This window comes from Podarcis muralis, chromosome 15 (assembly GCF_964188315.1).
Source record: "Podarcis muralis chromosome 15, rPodMur119.hap1.1, whole genome shotgun sequence".
In the NCBI taxonomy this organism is placed as follows: domain Eukaryota; kingdom Metazoa; phylum Chordata; class Lepidosauria; order Squamata; family Lacertidae; genus Podarcis; species Podarcis muralis.
In genome coordinates this window covers 21,581,118-21,602,667 of record NC_135669.1, presented here as the reverse complement: position 1 = coordinate 21,602,667, position 21,550 = coordinate 21,581,118, and the positions used below count along the sequence as shown (strand labels likewise).

The 21,550-nt window shown below is 47.4% G+C and overlaps 1 protein-coding gene across 5 annotated transcripts in view; it reads left to right on the top strand.

Annotated features, from left to right (window-relative positions):
* NECTIN1 (nectin cell adhesion molecule 1) overlaps positions 1–21,550 on the top strand; it is a 195,753-nt gene that overhangs the window by 93,713 nt on the left and 80,490 nt on the right. For 3 of the 5 annotated variants that reach the window (XM_077919645.1, XM_077919648.1, XM_028708214.2), the window contains exons 2-5: positions 10,483–10,833; positions 13,482–13,784; positions 14,560–14,677; positions 20,010–20,039. In XM_077919645.1, the coding sequence (XP_077775771.1) occupies positions 10,483–10,833; positions 13,482–13,784; positions 14,560–14,677; positions 20,010–20,039 (802 nt within the window). The remainder of the gene's footprint in view (positions 1–10,482; positions 10,834–13,481; positions 13,785–14,559; positions 14,678–20,009; positions 20,040–21,550) is intronic. The other 2 variants (XM_077919646.1, XM_028708215.2) reach the window with 1 other exon arrangement.

Sequence of the window (21,550 nt, the reverse complement as noted above, 5' to 3'; positions counted from 1 at the left end):
GGGCTTACCTAGCCCAGCTTGCTGCTGCTTATTTGACTGTGTCTGCACCACTTAAGGCACAATTAAAGCACACCGGCTTCTCCCCAAAAATGCTGGGAAGTGTGATTTAACCCCCACAGAGTTGCAGTTCCCAGTACCCTTACAAAACTACACTTCCCAGGATTATTTGGGGGGGGGGGAGTCACATGCTTTTCTGGAAAGCCCCCATGTGGGAAGGTGGTCTATTTTTAAAATGTGGGCTAGGAAATTTGGCTCGCTGCATTTGCAAGGCTGGTTTGGGTGGAAACAGAGCCATCTGGGTGCCCGTTCCCAAACCTCTGAGCTCGCTGCCCAGTTGAGTGGAGAGCCTCTCAGCAATGCCTTTTTAATGAGCAGGAGAGACAACGAGCCTCCCTGGCTGGGCTTCAAGAAACAGGGGCGGGGACCCAGCGCAGCCGAGCGCCATCTCCCCAAAGCCTGGGAGTGAGTGAGGCGCAGCTCAGTGCAGGGAGACTGTTCCCAGGACCTCGGTTACGTGACGGCTCCTGCCAGCCGACAAGCTCCCACACGCTCAGGGGAGCCGTAAACACTTTGGAGCTTGGCAGCGGCTCAATCACCTTGTACAGGTGTGGGCAGTTCCAGAGTCAAAAGCTTTGCTTTCCCCGGGAAGAAGGGCAGAGGGAGTGGGAGAGTGGCAGGCTTGAGGCGCTTGCTGTCTCGACTCTCTCTCTCTCTCTCTCTCTCTCTCTCTCTCTCTCTCTCTCTCTCTCTCTGCCTTTTGGTGATGCTCCCCTCTCTGTGGGGCCTGTTTATTGGCTGGAGGCCCCACGCTCTCTCACCAGAGCTTATGCACTAAGCGAAAAAGAAAAAGGAAATTCAAATCCCATCCCAGGGCAATCCAGAACAGTGCATCCAAGGAATCCAAATCCTGCATAAATGATGCAAATTGGGCACATTCAGACCGATTTCTCTTGTTTGCTAATCCCCGAGCACATACAAGATTTTTTTAAATTATTTTTTTGAATAGCTTATTCTGCTTTGGCTAGTCATAGGAGGGATGTGGCAAAATGGAGGGCTCTCTGTCTCCCCTCCTATCAGTGCTACCGCTGTAAGTCTTGCTCAGCAAACCCTTTTGCTTCTGAGATTAGAGCCCTTGTTGTCCACAGAGACATTTTTTTTAGCATTATCTTTGAGAAGGGGAAGAAAGCAATATTGGGTGAAGACTTCCGCTCTGCGGGAATGTCAGGTTGAAGAGGAAGATAGCATGAGAACTCGTGGGCATTCAGTGAAGCTGAATGTTGGAATATTCAAGAGAAAGGAAAGAAAATACTTCTTCCTGCAGTGTGGTTGACCTATGGGAACTTGCTCCCACAGGAGGCAGTGACAGCCACCAACTTGAATGGCTTTAAAAGAGGATTGGACCAAATCATGGAGGAGAAAGCTATCAGTGGCTACTAGCCTCAATGTTTCTAGTCCTTATGAATTCAAAGGTGGACTTGAAAAAGCATAGGCAGTACCTTCTGCAGTCTTCAAAGGATGATCAAAGAAGGTTTCCCACTGGGAAGAGGAGGCCCTACCTAGCTCTTCCCACCTTTACATACTTTTGTTCCCATGACTTGCCAAAGCAGCAGAATAAATGGTGCATACTAAGCATAAAGGTGTCTTTTCCCTTGATTTGCATCTACTTTATATTTTGGAAAGTTGTTTGCTATGCATTTGGACATCCGTTAAGAGATGACCACCAAAATTTGCATGGTGGTTCCTGAGATCAAGTAGCATGTTTGCATCTGTACAGTTGGACATAATTTTGAATCAAGATGGAGCTGCGATGATTTTGATTCCAAAACTGCAGGGTGGTTTTTTGGGGGGCTGGGGGTGGGCTGGAGTTCTTAGCATTCAGGAACAACACCAGGTATGAGGCTGCTTGCGATTCATAAGCAGAATCTAGCTTTCCCTTGCTGCAGAATTTGGACTGTGGAATTTTAATGGTTTTTCAGTGTGGAGGATGCAAAGTCACCTGACAGCTTCCGAGGGTGAGCAGAGCTGCTTCCTAACGCAACATCACACAGCTTCTGCTGTTTCTTTGATCCTCCTTTTTATTACCTTGCCCTGGATATTTGTCCCTGTCCCGAGGTGGGGGTATGAGGAGAACAAGAATCACCAATCAGCAATCTGGGAGGGAGTGGATGTTAGTTTACCCGAGACGATGCATTTGAGCTGCCATTTCCATCCTCATGCTGTGCCCAGCTCTGGAATCCTTAGTCCAACTGGTGCCAGGATCAGCACATCGCATCTCTTCCCCACCCCTTGGCAATATCTTTAACAATGGGGCAGCAGTTCCATCGCACCCGCATTCCCAAGCCTAGTTATTGCTCGTACAGCTGCAGGTGGTGTGTTGAGCCAAACAGCGACCACCAGCAGGCTCAGTGGAGAGGGCATGTGTGGCAGCTAAATGGCGGCGGTGCCACAGGCACCAGATTGCATCTGTGTGTCGCAAAGCTTTGTCTGGGCTTGCATCTGGGATGGGTCATACAGAAGTGAGGGGAGGCAGAGGAGATGGGACATCAGAAAACCTAGTGACAGGATTGTCAAAGCTGGATCACGAAACATGGTTAGTTGGAGATCATGGAATTGTATAGATTGAAGGGACCACAAGGGTGTGTGTGTGTGTGTGTGTACATGAGTGTTGGGGAAAGGGGTCTGCTAGGGTCTTGGGGAGGCATTCAGGGTGTGTCTGTGTTAGAGAGGGGTATTTTTTCAGAGGTCACTAACCAGCAACCCATCCAATTCCAATGCATCTCTTTGGCCATCTGGAAGAGCACTCGGTTGGGAAAGCCCTAACCAAATTTCTTTCTTTCTCCATTTCAGCAGCCATTCAGAATGGCAAGGCTTTTGTCACAACCCTTTGCAATGTAACCCTGTGTCCTGTCAGAAACACAGTTTTTAATGCCAACCAGTATGGGTTTGGGGACAGGAATATACAGTGGTACCTCGGGTTACATACGCTTCAGGTTACAGACTCTGCTAACCCATAAATAGTGCTTCAGGTTAAGAACTTTGCTTCAGGATGAGAACAGAAATCGTGCTCCGGCGGTGCAGCGGCAGCGGGAGGCCCCATTAGCTAAAGTGGTGCTTCAGGTTAAGAACAGTTTCAGGTTAAGTACGGACCTCCAGAATGAAATAAGTACTTAACCGGAGGTACCACTGTACCCAGATCCAGACCTTTTAGCAACTTGGTTGGCACGGCAGGCGCCAAAGCCCACTGGCGATTTCTTGGGATAGAAAGTATCCCATTCCAATGTATCCCAGCTACCATCTGGAAGAAGAAGGGTTTGCCTATTCTGATATTGTAGAACAAGCCAGGAGGTGGGGCAATCATGTTGGCCTACCTCACAGGGTTGTGGCAAGCTGGGAAAAATGACACCGGGCTTCACAGAACCTTGCTCACTGAAACGGGCCCTTTCATTGCATCATGAAGGCAAACTACAGTTATTAAAATATGAGTTGTGTACTTTAATTTGTAATCTAAATGCCCCCCACATGCACACAAATTTTATTAAGCTGTCCACTGAGGCACCCAGCCATTTTAAATTATCTGCAAAAAAGGGAGGTAAGAAAGTATGAGAAATGTTTGTTTAGTGCTGGTTTAATTCAAAAATTCATGGTGTCCCTGTGGCCATTTGAACAGAATACAAATGATCAAGCCTTAAGCTGTTCCCAGTGTGAATCCTATGCAGAGTAGACCCATTGAAATTAATCAGCATGACGAACTTAGGCCCATTAATTACTGAAACTACTATGCCAAGTAGCATTTAGTTGGACACAGTCCCTAGTCATAAATGCCTCTCCACTGTTGCCCTGAGCTGGAAGGCCAGTTTTCCTGCAGACAGGCTGGCCTATCCCAAAATTACGAGCCAAGACTTCTTGGGCCTACCAGGGACTGTAGACTCTTTCTGAGTCACCTCTTGAACGAGAACACAAGTTGGAAGCCTCCCGACATAAGGCAGTTTCGTATCATTATCTCCGAGTGACTGAAGCCTCAAGTGATAACTTGCATGTATGAACGAGCCATCCCAGATCGAATAGATGGAAGTTTCTGATTTCTTCGGAGAGCTGCCTTCACCCGGGGTGATCTGTCTGGACTGTGGGTGGGTAGATACAGAACCAAAAATGGGTGGAGCACAAATTGATTTCTCCTCCCCTCTGCCGACTCCTTTTCTCTCTAATCGCCCCTGTCTCCCCCCCCCCTTCCTTGCTGCTCATGTGGAATTAAATTGAGGGCCACATTAAATCATGCTAGGGCCACATCCAGCCATTGGGCTGCAGGTGGCCCACTCCTGTTTTAAGCAGAAAGTGTTTGTGTGGGTGAAAGGTGATATCTGTACCTGCCAGTCACCAAATGTGGAGGAATCGAGAGATGTGTGTGTGCATGTGTGAATTGGTTGTGTGGGTTGGTTACCTGTACCAGTAAGTCAGGGTGTGTGCCCCAGGAGGGCACTATCATAGGGACCTATGAAACATCCGCTGAATCAGACCAGGGTCCAGCATCTTGTTCTTACAGTGGCCAACAAGAAACCTATAAGCGTAACAGCACTCTCCCCTTCAGTTTCCAGTAAATAGTATTCAGAGTCTTTGCAGTCATGCCAAAGGTTTTGTTGCATTCAAAGTTTGGGGGAATGCCCTCAAAGCTCTTGCCACCATCAAGAATCCCCTCCCCCAAGACCTGAGACTTACCTGGGGCCCAGCAGAGAAAGGAGGTGGGCACCAACCAGCTCTTACAGAACATCGTTCCTCCATCTTGCTCTGCTCCAGGTCAATCACTAAACCCTTGGGGGACTGGGGCAGTAGTTGCAGCCCTTGGCATTGAAAGAGGAGTGTTCACTTTTGCAAGCACCCCTGGGCGAGGGCTTGTGAAATTACACACCAGAAAGAGGTTCCTCCAAGCCTTTGCCAGGGTGCTAGTTAAACAGCCAGTTTTGTTCTTAGCCGTTTCCCCAGAATGTCCTGGAAAACGCCAAGGTTCCTCAGAAGCTTATCAGGGGTACTTTGCAGCAAGATCAGAAAGGGAGCACAAGATTTCCTGCTACCCACTACAGATCTTCTAGAGCGCTCAGTCATAGGGGTGTGTTGTAAGATGAAATCTCATTTCACATGGGGTGGTGGCAATCCAGCCCAACAGGCCGGTCTGGTGTGTCACACGGATTCAACATGTGCTCAGACAAATGCCCCAGAATCCTTTGCATCTGGGGGGGGGGCTTCTGCAGCAGGTGTGTGACGGTCTCTCTGCCAAGATGCTGTTATGTTGAGAAGAGATGTAAAAAAGTCACCACCTGAGAAGGCAGGGCAAAGAAAGACAGGGGCAAGGGTTTTGTTTTGTTTTGTGTTTGCTGAGCCCCACATTCGGGGTTAGCCCTACTGTTAGGTAAAGTGAGGTGGCTGCTTCAGGTGGCAGGTGTCATACCTTGGTTGATGAACGCCTTGCGAATTGAACGTTTTGGCTCCCCAACGTCAGAAGCCCGGAAGTGAGTGTTCCGGTTTGCGAATGTTCTTTGGAACCCGGATATCTGACACGGCTTCTGATTGGCTGCAGGAGCTTCCTGCAGCCAATCGGAAGCCACACCTTGGTTTCCAAACATTTTAGAAGTCGAGCGGTCTTCCAAAACAGATTCTGTTCGACTTCTGAGGTACGACTGTAGTGGAAATTATAGGTAGTCCAACAGCACCTAGAGGGCTACAGGTTCTCTGCTCCTGCTTTGACATCAGTTCTGCACATATTCAGAACCTTGACTTGGGGCAGGAGGAGAGGTCACTTTCCGCTCCGTCTCAAGCAGCAAAATACATTGGCTCTGGCCTGCTCCTGCGAGCAAGAGCCACTGCCTTCCTCTCATTGTATGGAGCAATCATTCCTTTCCAGTGCCGCGTTCCCACTCTGACGGCCTCTCTAGCCTTCCTTCCCATGTCCCTCATGGAAATGACCATAGCTCAGTGATAGATGATCTGCTTCCCACACAGAAGGTCCTAGGTCCAATCCCCAACATCTCCATGGAGGGCTGGGAATGTCCCCTGTCTGAGTGTAGCAGCCGGTCACTGTGAACATTACTGAGCTGGAGAAGCTGAAGCTCTGACTCGGAACAAGGCAGATTCTTACATTCCTATTTTAAAGAAGCCTGTATTCAAAACAATGAGGACTAGAATCTTATTTGACTTTTTAGGGAAGGGCCATGGCTCACTGGGAAAGGAACTGCTTTGTGTGGAAAACGCCCCAGGTTCAATCCCTGAATTTTGCAGGTAGGGCTGGGAATGCCCCCTGCCTGAAACCCTGGAGAACAGCTGCCTGTCATAGAAGACAATTCTGAGTTAGACAGACCAGTGCTGTGACTCAGGATATAAAGGTGGCTTTCCTCTGTTCTAATCACTCTTCATTCTCTTTCATGCTTTGCATGAACCACTGTTCTTTGGCCTCCTCTCCCCAGGCTTCCCATTTCTCGAATGACCCGTTTTTCCAGTTTTCTGCTACACTTTCACCACCCGTCCTCTGCACCACTACCCTGCTCCCTTTTTTTCTTTTTTTCTTTTTTTTCTTTGAATATAAATACCAGCTATATAATTATTGGAGTGTTCTCTCTAAACACACAGATTAGGGAGAGACACAGCAGCAATTTTGCATGTGTGTGTGGGGTGTATGTGAAGCTGGATTTAAATGTTGCTCATCTTGTAAGAGACTTCTCTCTTTCTTGGTGGAAGGGAAAGGTATTACCTGAGATGAAGTACAGGCAATGTTTTAAAAAGCAAAGTCAGCCATTGTTGGTCTTCAGCGGGAGAAATGAAATATTCCAAGGTCCACAGCTGGAGAATATACCTTCAGGATGGCCGAGGGAAAGGTTGCAAAATGGCGGCAAGCTTTGGAGTTCTGCAGAAGGCTTTGCCAGACAATGTATTACACCAGATAATCGCGCAGGGCGATCTTAGGCCAGTTGCCATCTCTCAGCCTAGCCAACCTCACAGGGTTGTTGTGAGGATGAAAGCGGGAGGGAGCGATCCATGTGTACCACCTTGAGCTCCTTGGAGGAAAAGAAGGGTGGGGGTGGATCAAAATGTGATAAAAGAAAATGAAAGCTGGTTAGAGTGTGGGGCTGGTTCGAGGTTGCAGGTTCGATCCTTGTAGGGAATAGCTGCATGTTCCTGCATTGCAGGGGGTTGGACTAGATGAACCACTGGGTCCCTTCCAACTATATGATGTAATAATAATAATAATAATAATAATAATAATAATAATAATAATTTATTATTTATACCCCGCCCATCTGGCTGGGCTTTCCCAGCCACTCTGAGTGGCTTCCAACAAAATATTAAAATACAGTAATGCATCAAACATTAAAAGCTTCCCTAAACAGGGCTGCCTTCAGATGTCTTCTAAAAGTCTGGTAGTTGTTGTTCTCTGACATCTGGTGGGAGGGCGTTCCACAGGGTGGGTGCCACTACCGAGAAGGCCCTCTGCCTGGTTCCCTGTAACTTGGCTTCTCGCAGTGAGGGAACCGCCAGAAGGCCCTCGGCACTGGACCTCAGTGTCTGGGCAGAACGATGGGGGTGGAGACGCTCCTTCAGATATACTGGACTGTGGCCGTTTAGGGCTTTAACCCTATGATGAGGAACCCAATGCTCCCCAAAGGTTGTTGGACTCCAACTCCCAGTGAACCTAATGGTTAGGGGGTCATGGGGGTTGTAGTCCAGCAACATTGAAGGACCACAAGTTCTACGCCTCTGTGTGGTGAAAGGAGGGGGCTATTGGTGGCTGCTAGCCATGATGGTCCGACTCTGCCTTCATGGTCGGAGGCAGCAGGGCTTATGAATGCCAGTTGCTGGAAAGCACAGGAGGGGAAAGGGCTCTTGTGCTCAAATCCTGCACATGGGCTTCCCACAGGCACTTGGTTCACAGCTGTGAGAACAGGAGGCTGGACTAGATGTCTCGTTGGCCTGATCCAGCAGCCTCTTCTGAACATAACATAGGTAAAGGTAAAGGGACCCCGACCATTAGGTCCAGTCGTGTCCGACTCTGGGGTTGCGGCGCTCATCTCGCTTTATTGGCCGAGGGAGCCAGCGTATAGCTTCCGGGTCATGTGGCCAGCATGACTAAGCCGCTTCTGGCAAACCAGAGCAGTGCACAGAAACGCCTTTTACCTTCCCTACCAAAAGTGAATGTTATGGTGCAAAAAATACGGTACTTTGATGTGCTTTCGAACTGCTAGGTGGGCAGGAGCAGGGACTGAGCAATGGGAGCTCACCCCGTCGTGGGGATTCGAACCACCGACCTTCTGATTGGCAAGTCCTAGGCTCTGTGGTTTAACCCACAGCGCCACCCATGGCCAACCTAAATGAAAAAAAGTGCAAGGCAGCTCTTGTAGCCATGAGGCCAGCTTGTTGACTTGCTGCTCTCCAAGTTGGAGAGCAAATCTCTGCTAGGGGGCTGCCAATCATTCGCTTGCACCCCAAGGATTAAGAAGTCACAGCCGCTCTCCATTTTTGAAAGCATGAAGCCCAGCTGCTAGCCAGATCTGTCTTCATGCCTTAAGCAAAGCACGCAGGCAGAGAGAAGAAGCAACGAGAAACACAGCAGTCTTTATTTTTATTCCCAAAGACAGAGGTTAATTTTGGATTCAGGGAAAGGGTTTAATCATGTTGTATCACTAGTGGCTGGAGAGAATGTAACTCTCAAAAATGCAAACCTGATGCTCCCCTTTCAGTCCATGAATAAGGAACGCACACCCCCTTCCAAAATGCTATGTGCATGTGTAATTAATTGGTTAATTGACTATAAATCATGCAGTTAGTCAAAGTTCGGTTGCAATCATCAACACTAGAAAGCAAGGCCTGTCAAACACAGTGAGACTTTGGATAGCATGATATCCCCCCTCCTTCACCAGTGGGTGACAACCTCCCTATATATCTACATCTCTGTCTGCGGAGACCTAGATAGATATTCTATATGCTGTATAAATTATGCAAATCAAACGCATTTGCATGATTTCCCCCACAAACACACACACACATTTTGCATGATTCACTCTGCAATATTTGCTACCTTGCGTCATTCATTCTGCCGTCCTGCTAGTCGCAGGGAGGGGCACAGAGCTGCATAGGGCACTGAATCTCTAACCCCCTGAACCCTGGGAATCTTCCAAGATCTGTCAGGCACTGCAGATGTACACACACATGCACTTATCCTTGCAGCCTTAAGGGCCAGGAAAAGGTAGGAACACAGCCATCAGAATTAGCAGCCGTTGATAGCCTTTTCCTCCATTAATTTGTCTCATCCTCTTTTAAAGCCATCGATATTTTAAAGCGGTCTGTTGTAAAGATGGCATTCCATGTGTGCTTATTCCTCACGATCTTTTGCCACTTCATTACTCAATGCGGGGGGGGGGGGGGGATTCACATCTGCATACACCCTCGCTTCCTTTCTCATCACCATTTTTCAACTCTCACAGCCCAACACCTGAAGCTGTGCAGTGATGCGGCTGAAAGGTGAAGAGACACTGGAGTCCTGGCAGCAGTATCAGAGCTGGGCTGGCTCAGTCACACATGCCAGGTGCCACTTAACGCTGCAGTCAATACACTCTAAACATACATGTGTCGACCAGCTTATATAGATATGTTTATGCCAAGCTGGTAGAGTCACCCATCTGGTCTAGAAAGGGTGGGAAACCTCAACCCTCAAAGCCAATTGCCATCCTCCAAGCCTCTGTCTCTGGCATTTGGGACTTTCCTCGCAGCACCAACCCAAGGCCACACCACTCACACACACACCCTGCTTTGCACCCCCCTTGGGTCTTAGCTGGGCTGTGTGCTTCAACTCTGGCAATGCCTCTTACATGTCTGGATGGAGGATATGGGAGTGTGTGTTGTCTACTGTATAAAGATGAAAATTGCATTTGTGGCACTGCCCACCTTTTCCTCTGTCCCCACCCACCAGTGGCATGTGGCCCTCTGAAGGTTGCCTAGAACAGAACGTGGCCCTTCAGCCAAAAGCAGTTTCCCGTCCCCTTGAAGTATGGCCACTCAGTGGCCTTAGCCATCTCTTCCAGGCAAGCAGGCGGGGCAATTTGACAGATGCTTCCTGTCTCCCCTTTTTAGGCTCAAGTGAGCACCACGGTTTTATGTACCATCAGGCAGGCAAATCTGAAGGCGGAACATAGTGGGACTATTTGCGTGGCTTTCCTCTCCTCCAGCCAGCTCCGTCGCAGGCTCAGGAAACTCAGATGCACTTGTTTAACTGTTGGGAAGGGGAAATTATGTCCCGTAGTCAATTGCTCTCTCTCTCTCCAATTTATCTGCGGAGCTGTGAGCCATATTTAGCTGGGCTTGCGCGAACCTGCTGCTTCCAAGCTACAAGCAGAGAGAATTAATTGGGACAAACGGTGCGCTGGAATCCCAGCAACAAGGACCAATTCTTATCACTCTGCAACTGACTCCTCTTCCCCCGCCTCCCTTCTGCTCTCATTGCAGGCCTCTGGGCTCAGATGGTGCTTGTCAACGACACGGTCTCCGGGTACATTGGGACTGACGTGAACCTGCACTGCACCTTGACCAACCCCAGCCTCGGCATGAAGATCACCCAGGTCACCTGGCAGAAGGCCACCAATGGCTCCAAGCAGAACGTGGCCATCTCCAACCCCGTCATGGGCATTTCCATCCTGCCCCCGTACAAGGACCGGATGGTCTTTCGAAACTCCTCCACCAGGGATGGGACCATCCAGCTGTCACGCCTCAAGCTGGAGGATGAAGGCGTTTACATCTGCGAGTTTGCAACATTTCCCGATGGCAATCGGGAGAATCAGCTCAACCTCACTGTGTTGGGTAAGTCGGCTTTGCTGCCTTCCAAACAACTAGTGGTCCTTCTGCCCTCCTGTCTGAGTAAACAGCGTCTCAGGTTTTACATACTGGTCCCGTAACACTAATGGCTTGAGTAGGAGCAGAGGTTTGGGAGCCAGGCTCCCTAGTGAGCTTGAGAGGGAAAGCCTAGTCTATTTCTCCCACCTCTCCTCTCCTTCCCTTCATGGGGTGGTGGGGTTACGGTCATCATCCGGCCGCCATTGCTGAGGGACAGCAGAAGAAGCAGAGGCAAGGATTACCCTTGATCACCTGGGTGCAGAACTTCCATACCCCACTCTCTGCAGAATCCCAGCCCAAGTCCTTAGGAAATGCTTGTTCTCTTCTCTAGTCTGCTGAGGTAAAACGAGAAGGCAAATTTTACAACATTTGCCATCAATGATGCTCACCCCTCACCTTATTTTTGGAGAGAACTTGGAGGTCCTGCAAAATGGAGCAGAACCATTCTCCAATTCGGAGTGAGGGCAAGAGCTATTTATCTCTCCCTCTGATGTGGCTTCATATTGTCATCCCATAGCCTCATCTGATTGGTTAGGTAGTGCCGTGATTTCACCGCACTGCCTATATAATCCCTTATTGGTTGAATTGTGTATTTAGCAAGAAGAAAACACCTTTTGGATAGAGATAGACAGATAGATAGATGATATATAGATAGATAGATCATCAGCACCAGCAAGCCTATGCTCAGAAGCTAAGGCATGCTCTCCCTCTTGCATTTCCCCTAGGACCCATTCCACTGGGACAGACCCATGCATCAGGTCAGCTTGAAAGGAAATCTCCTAACCTTGTACCCACAGCAGCGAGAGAAACATGGCAAGCCCCCCTGCAGCTTCCTTGAACGTTTCTCTCTCCCTCTGTTGCAAACTGCCTTCAGTCCCCTTCCACTGGAACAGCATCCTTGAACCAGCGGGAACAAACTATTAGATTCTGGACTGATGCAGGGCATGGGGAGGGGAGTGGTTCTGTGCCCAGATACCAAATGTCCTGCGGGATTCCGTTCTGTGTTCTCCTTCCTGGTGATGATTGCCTTTGTGATGATAATGACGATGCCATCAGTGTGCAAAGGATGCATTTTAGAGTTGCATCCTTGATGTAGACAGGTTGCTGTCTCGCTTATTCCACTGTATTATCTTGGATAAGGTTTGGTCGTAGTGACCTGTTTCCCAAGGGTGTGGCAAAGCTTTGAAAACGATGCTCCTTTGGGAGCCTTTCCCTTTGATGTCCCAAAATGGATTTCAGAAGGAAGTTGGGAAGCATCGTCTTTGGCTTCCTTTGGGTCTGAGGTTTTTTTTGGAGAGGATGTGGCTCTGGATTCAAGCCCTGTCACTGAGTTTGTCTCTCTCCCCTCCTGCTTCTGTGCATTTCATTTAGAACAAGAAGTCTCCATTATCAAAGCCCCAAAAGTCTTATGCATGGCTGAAGGTGCAATGGGTAGTTGTCATATTACCAATTTATTGATTAAAGGAGATAAGATATCTTTATTCTTCGCATTCATCCGTATCAGTCTCTTGGCCACCATTAGAATCCATTTTTGTTGTTAACTTCCATACAATAGGCATATAGTTCAGAAGAATATTCTCCGCTGAAAGTTTTAGCATTTTCGGTACAGCCATGCTTATACAGTCCAGCACGAAGCTTAGGATGGCATAGACTTTGTTTGGCTAAATATGATAACATTTAGGATGAGTTTCTACAGAATGAAGTAGGCTATTAATATCTACATATGCATTAGGATAATAACATCAAAAATATTCATGTAATAATGTATGGGAGTATACAGTCAAACATCAGCTCCTGAACGCCTCCATTTTGGAATGTTTCCAGCACACTGGAGATCTTTCGTCACAATATTTTCACATTGCTGCATTTGTGTCCAAATCTATAAAGGGCTAGAAACTTGGTTCCCCCCCCCTTAAGTGGAGCAACAGGTGAAACGATAGAAGTTGGCAAAATTATGCATGGCATGGGAAAAGTGGACAAAGAAAGATTTTTCTCCCTGTCTCTTAACGCTAGAACTTGTAGGACATCCCACAAAACTGAGCATTGGAAGTTTCAGGGCAGATAAAAGCAGTTTCACGTTTTTGTGCAGGACATGGTTAAACTATGGAACTCGAGTGAGGAGGAGGAAGGGATGGCCATCAGCTGGCTACAAGCCACGATGGTTATACTCTGCCTCCATGGTCCAAGGCAGTTACACTTCTGAATAGCAGTTGGCGGAAACTGCAGGAGGTCAGAGGGCTCTTATGTCTGGGTTCTGCATGAGAGTTTCCTGCAGGCCACTGTGAAAGCAGGATGCCAAACTAGACGGCCCATTGGCCTGATCCAGCAGTCTCTTCTTACATTCTTATGAAAGGTGGAATTCTGATAAATATTGACACTGCAATAGAGCACAACGCTTGTGTTCAGTGCCCACAGAATGGTGTTTGTGTTCTGCAGAAGGCCAGGGAAGCTAGTGTATTCTGATGAATCAGCGAAGCCACTTTGATTTCGAACCCCTTGTATGTCTCAGCAGGAGATGAACCCCAAGGGCTGACCAAACAGCTCACAGCATGTGCTAGTAACCTCAAAGACCCTCCCCTCTCCTCTAACCTTCTCGCCTCCTGCCTTCTCCTCAGCCAAACCGACAAACCGGATGCAGGCCACCACGAGCCTGCTCATTGCCAAGGCCGGCATGACGGAGAAGATTGTGGTCGCCACCTGCACCTCCTCCAACGGGAAGCCCCCCAGCACCGTGTCCTGGGAAACTAAGCTGAAAGGGGTGGCGGAATACCAAGAGATCCGCAACCCCAATGGCACCTTCACCGTGGTCAGCCAGTACCGCCTCTTGCCCAGCCGGGAGGCCCATCGGCAGCAACTGACATGCGTGGTCAACTACCAGCTGGACCGCTTCACTGACAGCATGACCCTCAACGTGCTGTGTAAGTGAGAGAGGCAGGGAGGCCTGGACGAGAGGGTTGGACTAGATGACTCTTGCGGTCCCTTCCAGCTCTATAAATCTGTGATGCTGTTGTTCGTTCTCCAGCAGCAGAGCTGGTATCTTGAAGAGGCTTGTGGTCCCTGAGACTTTTGACTTTCCCTGGGCAGAACAGGGGTGGACATTTTCCTTTTAAAAGTCAGGGTTCCTCGGTGGGAATGAATGAGTGAAGGTGTAATAGCACCCCTGAACTTGTGAAGAGGGCTTTTCTCCCACCCCGGGTTACCATCTATAATGCAAAGAAAAGTCCAAATCTTATTTGTTGTATTCATGGCCAACCATTTCTCCCAAGGAGTTCAAGGTGGAGTTCATGGTTCTCCCCCTCTTTCATTTAATCCCTACAACAACCCTGTGGGGTAGGCTAGGCTGAGAGGCAGTGACCGGCCCTAGGTCAGGGCCAAGGGGGGATTTGAACCCTGGTCTCCCAAATCCTAGCCCAACACCTTAACCACTGCACCACACTAGATCTGCAGCATGCCCCAGAGCTGAGCTATGAGACAAAGGTGAGCCAGAGTGAATATTAATGGCCTTTTGTTCCCCTCCCTCGTCCACATCTTTGTACCTCTCTTTTCATCCCTCTCTCCTTTCTTCTCTTCTCTTCTCTTCTCTTCTCTTCTCTTCTCCTCTCCCTTCCTCTCCTCTCCTCCTCTCCTCTCTCACCGGCCTGGCCTCCACAACTCCCTCCCATTCTGCTGTCATTCCTGTTCCTCTCCTCGCAGACGAGCCCGAAGTGAGGATCGATGGCTTTGATGGCAACTGGTACCTCAACCGGAAAGATGTGAAGCTGACATGTATCTCTGATGCCAACCCTCCTGCCACCTCATACCAGTGGAAGCTGTAAGTAGCCGCCTACAGGGTTCCTTTTGACTTGACTTCCCTCTAACTCCGAATGCAGAGTGATCCTCGATTGGGCAGGAGGGAGACTTCTTTCTGCTGAGAGCGTCGCACCTTTGCTCCCAAATCTTACGGAACTGGTGGGATGGTCAATGTGGAACTAGGCAGTACCACTCCAGGTTTTTCAGATTACAAGAGTGTGTTTTGTGTGTGACCTAACTGAGTTATCTCCTATACTGGCCAAATGCCTGACATGTAGAAAGCGGTCATATCAAGAAAGAGGCAAATTAGCATAGCCTTCTCCCTGAAGTGCTGCTTTACTTTGTGTAAGCATTTTTTTTTATTCATTCATTCATTTATATTCCCTCATGTGAGTCCCCATGCCAACAATACCCCCACGAGTGCCTTGCCCATAGAAAGCTAGCATATCAAGGAGGTGGCAGTCTAGCTAAGCCTTCTCCCTGATGTGCTGCTTTACTCCTTGCAAGCATTTAATTTCATTCATTCATTCATTCATATCCCGTCATGTCAGTCCCCATGTCCAGTCTGAATTAATGCAGCCCAAATGCCTCAGAGAAATCCAGGCCTGGCTGTAACGGGCCATGATGATTTGACCTGTGCTAAGCCACCCCTTCCAAAATAACAACAAAAATGACATTAAATCCTTGCACCCACAGGAAAACCCACCTGAACACACCAGATTTCAAAGCAGCAAGTGCATATATGCCATATTAGTGGACAGAAAGTAGATCAGGACCTGCCATTCAACCACTGGATTATTTGTTGCAGATTGACACACATTTCTGACTCAAAATCACTTAACAATAGCAATGAGAGACAACAGCACCCCCCCCCCAAGACTGTGAGAATCTCTGAGTTTCAGTAGCTCTGATGCAGATGTGTGCTTGCAGAAGCAAGTCACCCCAGCTCATGGGATGCAGTCAGTCACTGCGTCTGCTCTCAGACGCTGTTATGCAGCTGGGTTTGGTTGGTGTCCCCCAAAGTTCTAGTAATATGGTACATCCCAGAAGCCTGTCCATGTGACTCCTCAGGTGCCCCTTGCTCCCCTCCCCCTCGGCACTCTCCTCTTTATATAATGCTCCTTCATCTTTGTTCTGTAACGAAGGCTCTGCTGAGGAGGTCAGTTTCCACCTAGATGAGCATCCCTGACTGGGCATATGTGAAGAGGAAAAGGCTGTGTGTGTGTGTGTGTGTGTGTGTGTGTGTGTTACAGGCAAGGCAGATTTGATCAGCAGCCGGGTGACTCACAAGCCTGATCACCTGGGATGACCCGGATGGAGCCAGGCAGGCGAGTAGATGGCCTAGTTCTCACAAACAGCAGAGGAGGAGGTAATCCTGTGTCTGGACTGTACAGATTCTATCTGCAGTTTGCAGCTTGCAGGACTCCTCTGGCTCCTCCATTAAAAAAAAGGGAAAATCCACCATATATAAAAAGCTAGCATGCCGGAGGCGAAGGGCTACAGCCTAGCCTTCTCCCTGACATACCAAATTTCCATGTGCAGGGGTTGTTTTTTTTGCTTGTTTGCTTCTTGTTTAAATGCAGTCATATGACCTCCCACGTGCAATCGGAAGTGGGTAGAGTCTAGGGCTGGGTCAGGAGGCAGATCGAGATCAACTGGTAGTAGAGATCTACTGGCTTGCAGTAGATTAGCAAGGATTTCCTGACCCACTGTTTTCCAGTTGGCTAAAAAAACATTTTCATCACCCTCAGTGAGGCAGCTGAAAACAACAGTCAGAGGAAAACCAGGAGTGGATTTTTGGTTTGGAAGGACTGGTACTGATCATGCATTTCTGATTGTGCATCTGCACCAGAGACAACTCACAGCCTGTGTCCACCTGCTTGAGCCATTGTTTTACACCTAACTCCAATTGGTGGACCTTGGGGGTTCTAATAAAAAAAAAATAGCCTGCTCACCCCTACTAGCCTAGGCATAGGTTGGCCATCTTCTGTTGCATAGAAACTCTCTTACAGCTCAGGTTGACATTCAGCTGCCGTTTCCCTCTTGGTCCCTACCACAAATTTATTTCATAAGATTTATATACCACTTGATTGTAGGGGGGAAACTCAAAGTGGTTTACAAAGAAGATGAAACAGTAAAATCGTCGCTAAAAAAATTTGCAACCATAATTTAAAACATACAAAAAGTTAAAACCATAATAGAATAGACTCAATACCCAAGGGGTATTTGAAGGGGAAAAGACAGTGACCACCAACCAATGGGGTTCTCCTCCCCAAAGGAGAACTCCTCCACTCCCCAAAAAAGCTAGACTGCCCTCTGCAGCCTGTGTTATTGTTGTCATTTTGAGTGGGTGAGTTTTGGCCCAGACTTGCAAATACTTTCCACCTGTGTGTTAAGTACAGCTGTGCTGGAGTGCAGAAGAAGCTGCTTTCCACTCACCCACCCAATTGGCATGTGTTTCTCTTTGCTCAGGAAAGGGTTCATCATTTATCCCTGTGTTCATCCTGGTCTTATGGACTCCCTCAAAAAGCATTTTTGATCGACAGAGCCTATAGGAACCACTGCTCTGACTTAATAAGCAATGCTTCTAGCTCTTCCCCTTCCACGTTCCATTGTTCAGTGGAATGGATTCAACCTCTTTCTGAGTTCCAGTTTTTTTGCTGAATAAAATAAAAGATCAAGGCATGGACCAAAGCCACTGGGAAGAGAGAAGGATCAATGCAGATAGAATGAGAGAGAGAGAGAGAGAGAGAGAGAGAGAGAGAGAGAGAGAGAGAGAGAAATTGCTAATATGAGACAAAGAAAATCCTGATAGTATGAGCTTTTATTCACTCAAGCATTGCCAGTGGGGATATAGGCCTAACAATGGTGATTCTGGAATAAAAAGCTTGACTATCTAGTGTTCATCTCCTTGATCAAATCTCTCTGGCAGAGATGGGGGTACCTTATTCATCCTGAGGGCCACAGTCCTTTCTGGGAAACCTTCCAAGGGCCATATGCCAGTGATGGGTAAAGCCAGAGGTAAAAGTGGGTGGGCAAAGAATGTAAATTTTACCTTTGTACGCCCTACTGGTTTCTACACACATTCCCACTCCCCTCTCACTCTTGCAGCCAGACAAAGCAAGAGGCATTCTCAGACCCCCAAAGACACATTCCAGCCAGGCAGAAACTCTTAAAAGAGGCTGCAGAGCCGAACCAGTGTTTTCTGCCACTGACAGGTCCACTCCCCAGATCAAAATGCTTCATTTCATTTTTGAAATAAATTTTATTTGATTTATACAAATTCATTCACACAAATAGTATTATCACAAATATTAAACTTTACCCAAGATTCTTCCAAATCTCAAGACTTCCCTCCTTCCCTCCATGGGTTCTTTAACTAACGTTTTAAACTGGATATTGACAGTCTATCTAGTTTGTCATCCTCCATAGCAGGCTTCCTCAAACTTGGCCCTCCAGATGTTTTTAGCCTACAATTCCCATGATCCCTAGCTAGCAAGACCAGTGGTCAGAGGTGATGGGAATTGTAGTCTCAAAACATCTGGAGGGCCGAGTTTGAGGAAGCCTGCTCCATAGTATCCAAAATCTATGCATCATAGCCTGCCAAAGCCTGCCAAAGAGTTCAAGTGTTTAGAGTGGTCTTTCAAGGACATTATCCCATTCTTTGTTGAAGTTTTGATCCTCCTGATTTCTGATTTTCCTGGTTAATCTTGCCATCTCTGCATAGTCCAATAATTTTATCTGCCAGTCCACCCTAGTAGGTATATTGTTGTCTTTCCATCTCTGGGCAAGAAGCATCCTTGCAAAATGCTTCATTTCTACCTTAGCTGAAAGAGAAGAAAGTGGAAGAAGGTATTTGAGATGTGCATTTTACGGAGCCGGCAGAATCTGTTCCCATTTAGGCTCCAGGCTAAATTGCACCATGATGCCAACTGCGCTACAGAGTCATGCCACACTTAATCATCTAGTTATTTCCCTGTCCTCAGCTCCATTGTTACAAATGTCCCTTTGAGTTAACTGGATGTGATGTTAAATGGGTATCAAACTTCAGCTTTCTGTTCAGTGTGGTAATATTTTGAGTCTCCCAATTTGTGTGTGTGTGGTGGTAAGTTGGGAAATATCAGGAATCTCCACCATTCAGAATTTCCAGTCCTAGTACTCAAGCTGTGTGGACTGAAGTGGAGGCAGACAGCATGTGTGTGCTAAGCATGCAGAAGGGCAATTCCTGGGTCCCTTGTTAATTTTGCTTGAAGTTCCCATTCAGCCGGCAAACTTGTTTTCAATGTTGGGTGCTGCCTTGCCAAGAGGCTTATTTAAGTGTGGAACGAGAGTTATGTGGTACCTCTAACTGTGCCAGCTCTGCAGATCGAAATGGTCACGTGGGCCTATATGGGGGTAAGACGATCTCACAAACAAACCACCCCCAAGATGTTAAGGGCTTTATGCACCAAGAGTAACACCTTAAATTTGGCCCAGTAGTAAAATGGCAATCGGTGTAGACCCCTGAGCAGGGTCTCGCTTTCTGCGCTAACTGCAATTCCCCAGTCAAGCACAGGGGAAGTCCCAAACAAAGCGTATGGCAGTAGTCAAAGCTCGAAGTAGCCAATGCATGAACTACTGTAAGATAGTTCTGAATGTTAAGTGATGGAGGAGAGGTGGCTGCAGCGCAGTAAGAGAAGTGAGAGAAAGAGAGGTTAAACGTATGAGAGCTGGGGGCAGGGAGGGTGAAGGACTGTGAGACAGGCTTAGAAAGCGGGGGAAATATAGGTGTGATGGGAAACGGGGAGGGGTGAATGTCCCACAAGTGTGAAAAGCTGTGAGACATCTTCAAGGGGTGAACCTGAGAACATTCTGCTCATGGAAGATGGTGTATTGCTTGGCTACAAATTCATTTATAAGCCAGCATGGGTACTATCCCAATATGGAGATGTTAAAACTGGCAGCCAAATGGTAGAAAGTATAAGTCATGGGGGTAGGGGCAGAGGACCAGGCAGAGGGCCTTCTCGGTAGTGGCGCCCGCCCTGTGGAACGCCCTCCCACCAGATATCAAAGAGGAAAATAACTACCAAACTTTTAGAAGACATCTAAAGGCAGCCCTGTTTAGGGAAGCTTTTAATGTTTAATAGGTTATTGTGTTTTGGTGTTTTGTTGGAAGCCGCCCAGAGTGGCTGGGGGGACCCAGCCAGATGGGCAGGGTATAAATTATTATTATTATTATTATTATTATTATTATTATTATTATTGGTTTTGTGGCCAAAATAGGGGTGAGGTGGGCTAGCTCCCTCTTTTCTCATTTGTCTGGTGCACAGTATTAATAAGCAAATCTTTACCAAAGTGTTCCTTTTTTCTTTCAGGGTCCCATTGCCTAACGTAGGTAGGAATAGGTGAGCAGGCCATCACATTTCCTATGGACTAGTAACTTGTGGGCTTCTTTGCACGACTGATGCTGGGCATCTTCTGCCCTTTAGCCACTCAGAATTTGACTCTGATCTTCCCTTTCGCTCTGCACAGAAGTGCGCCCTCATCTTTCAAGAGTTGCGCAACACACTTGATGGATACGGCTGTCATGGCTTGGCTTGGGTTATAAACGCCTCTGTCATCTCTGGGTCTTTAACTATATAGAGCTTTGCTTTTATGCATGCTAACGTAGTCATAGACAAAATTCTAACTTTTCCTGTTTATATACTACTTGCGGATTACTGTTAGTGCTTTGGAGGGGAAGGCGAGGATAGAAGAATTTCCTGTATTGTCAAATAGGAATTTGCATTCTACTAAATTGCTCCATTGGTCCAAGGCTGCCTACTCTGACTGGCAGTGGTTCTTGCAGGTCTTGGGCAGAGAGAGGTGTTTGCCACCATCAGCTACCTGGGATTTTTCTGGGGCTGAACCTGGGTCCTTATACACGCAAAACATGCCGCTGAGCTTTTGGGTGATCCAATTACTTTAGCTAAAGTAATTGCTTTACGTTGTACCGGTAATTAAAAATGAGCAAGCTGCATTATTCTTTCCCTGCATGTGTACATGCAGTTATGGTTATGTTTGTTTGTTCCATGACTTTCCAAAACAGTTTGGGATTAATTCATCAGTGAGTTGCTGGCCTTTGATTCCAGGATAACATTGTGGGGAAACAACAACAACAACAACAACAACAACAACAACAACAACAACAACAACAACAACAACAACATTTCAGTCACCTTCTCTCAAACCATGTGCAATAAAAACAATTAAAAACAACATAGAAAGCAATAGCAGATAAATTTTAAAACAATACAAAATGGACACCCGTGGCAAAGACCCATTCACCCAGCTGAGAAAACCCATCAGAACAAAAATGCCTTCAGTTGTTTCTGGAAAATGCAGAGAGTGGCCGCCTGTCGTATGTCGACAGGGATGCTGTTCTACAGAACAGGGGCACGGGAACTAAAAGCCTTGCTCTGAGTTGCCATGTTTTATTGCTTGATAGGTTGGGGAAAACCCATCAGGGTAGAGATAAGACTGATTTTGCTAGCATGGAAGTCAGGCACATTGAAAATATTGCTACAGGGTTAAGAAATTGCCACCAGTTGCCAAATTCAGCATCTCAGGTTTTTGGTGGGTTTTTTTAATAAATCCAAGTTTCCAGCCCCTGGAAACTTTGGAGGTAGATCTAAAAGAGTGTGGCCAGCATTTCCAGCTGACGGGACAAGGCATCAGTTTCCAACTGGTGGGGCTTTAGCACCAATTTAGCTCTTTGCCCAGTCTATCAAAAGCAGAATAAATTATGCAATGACCGCAGTTATAATCTGCATAATTTATTGATGTTGCATACTTAAGGCAGCCCTGTTCAGGGAGGTTTTTAATGTATGACATATTAGTGTATTTTTGGTCTTTGTGGAAGCCGCCCAGAGTGGCT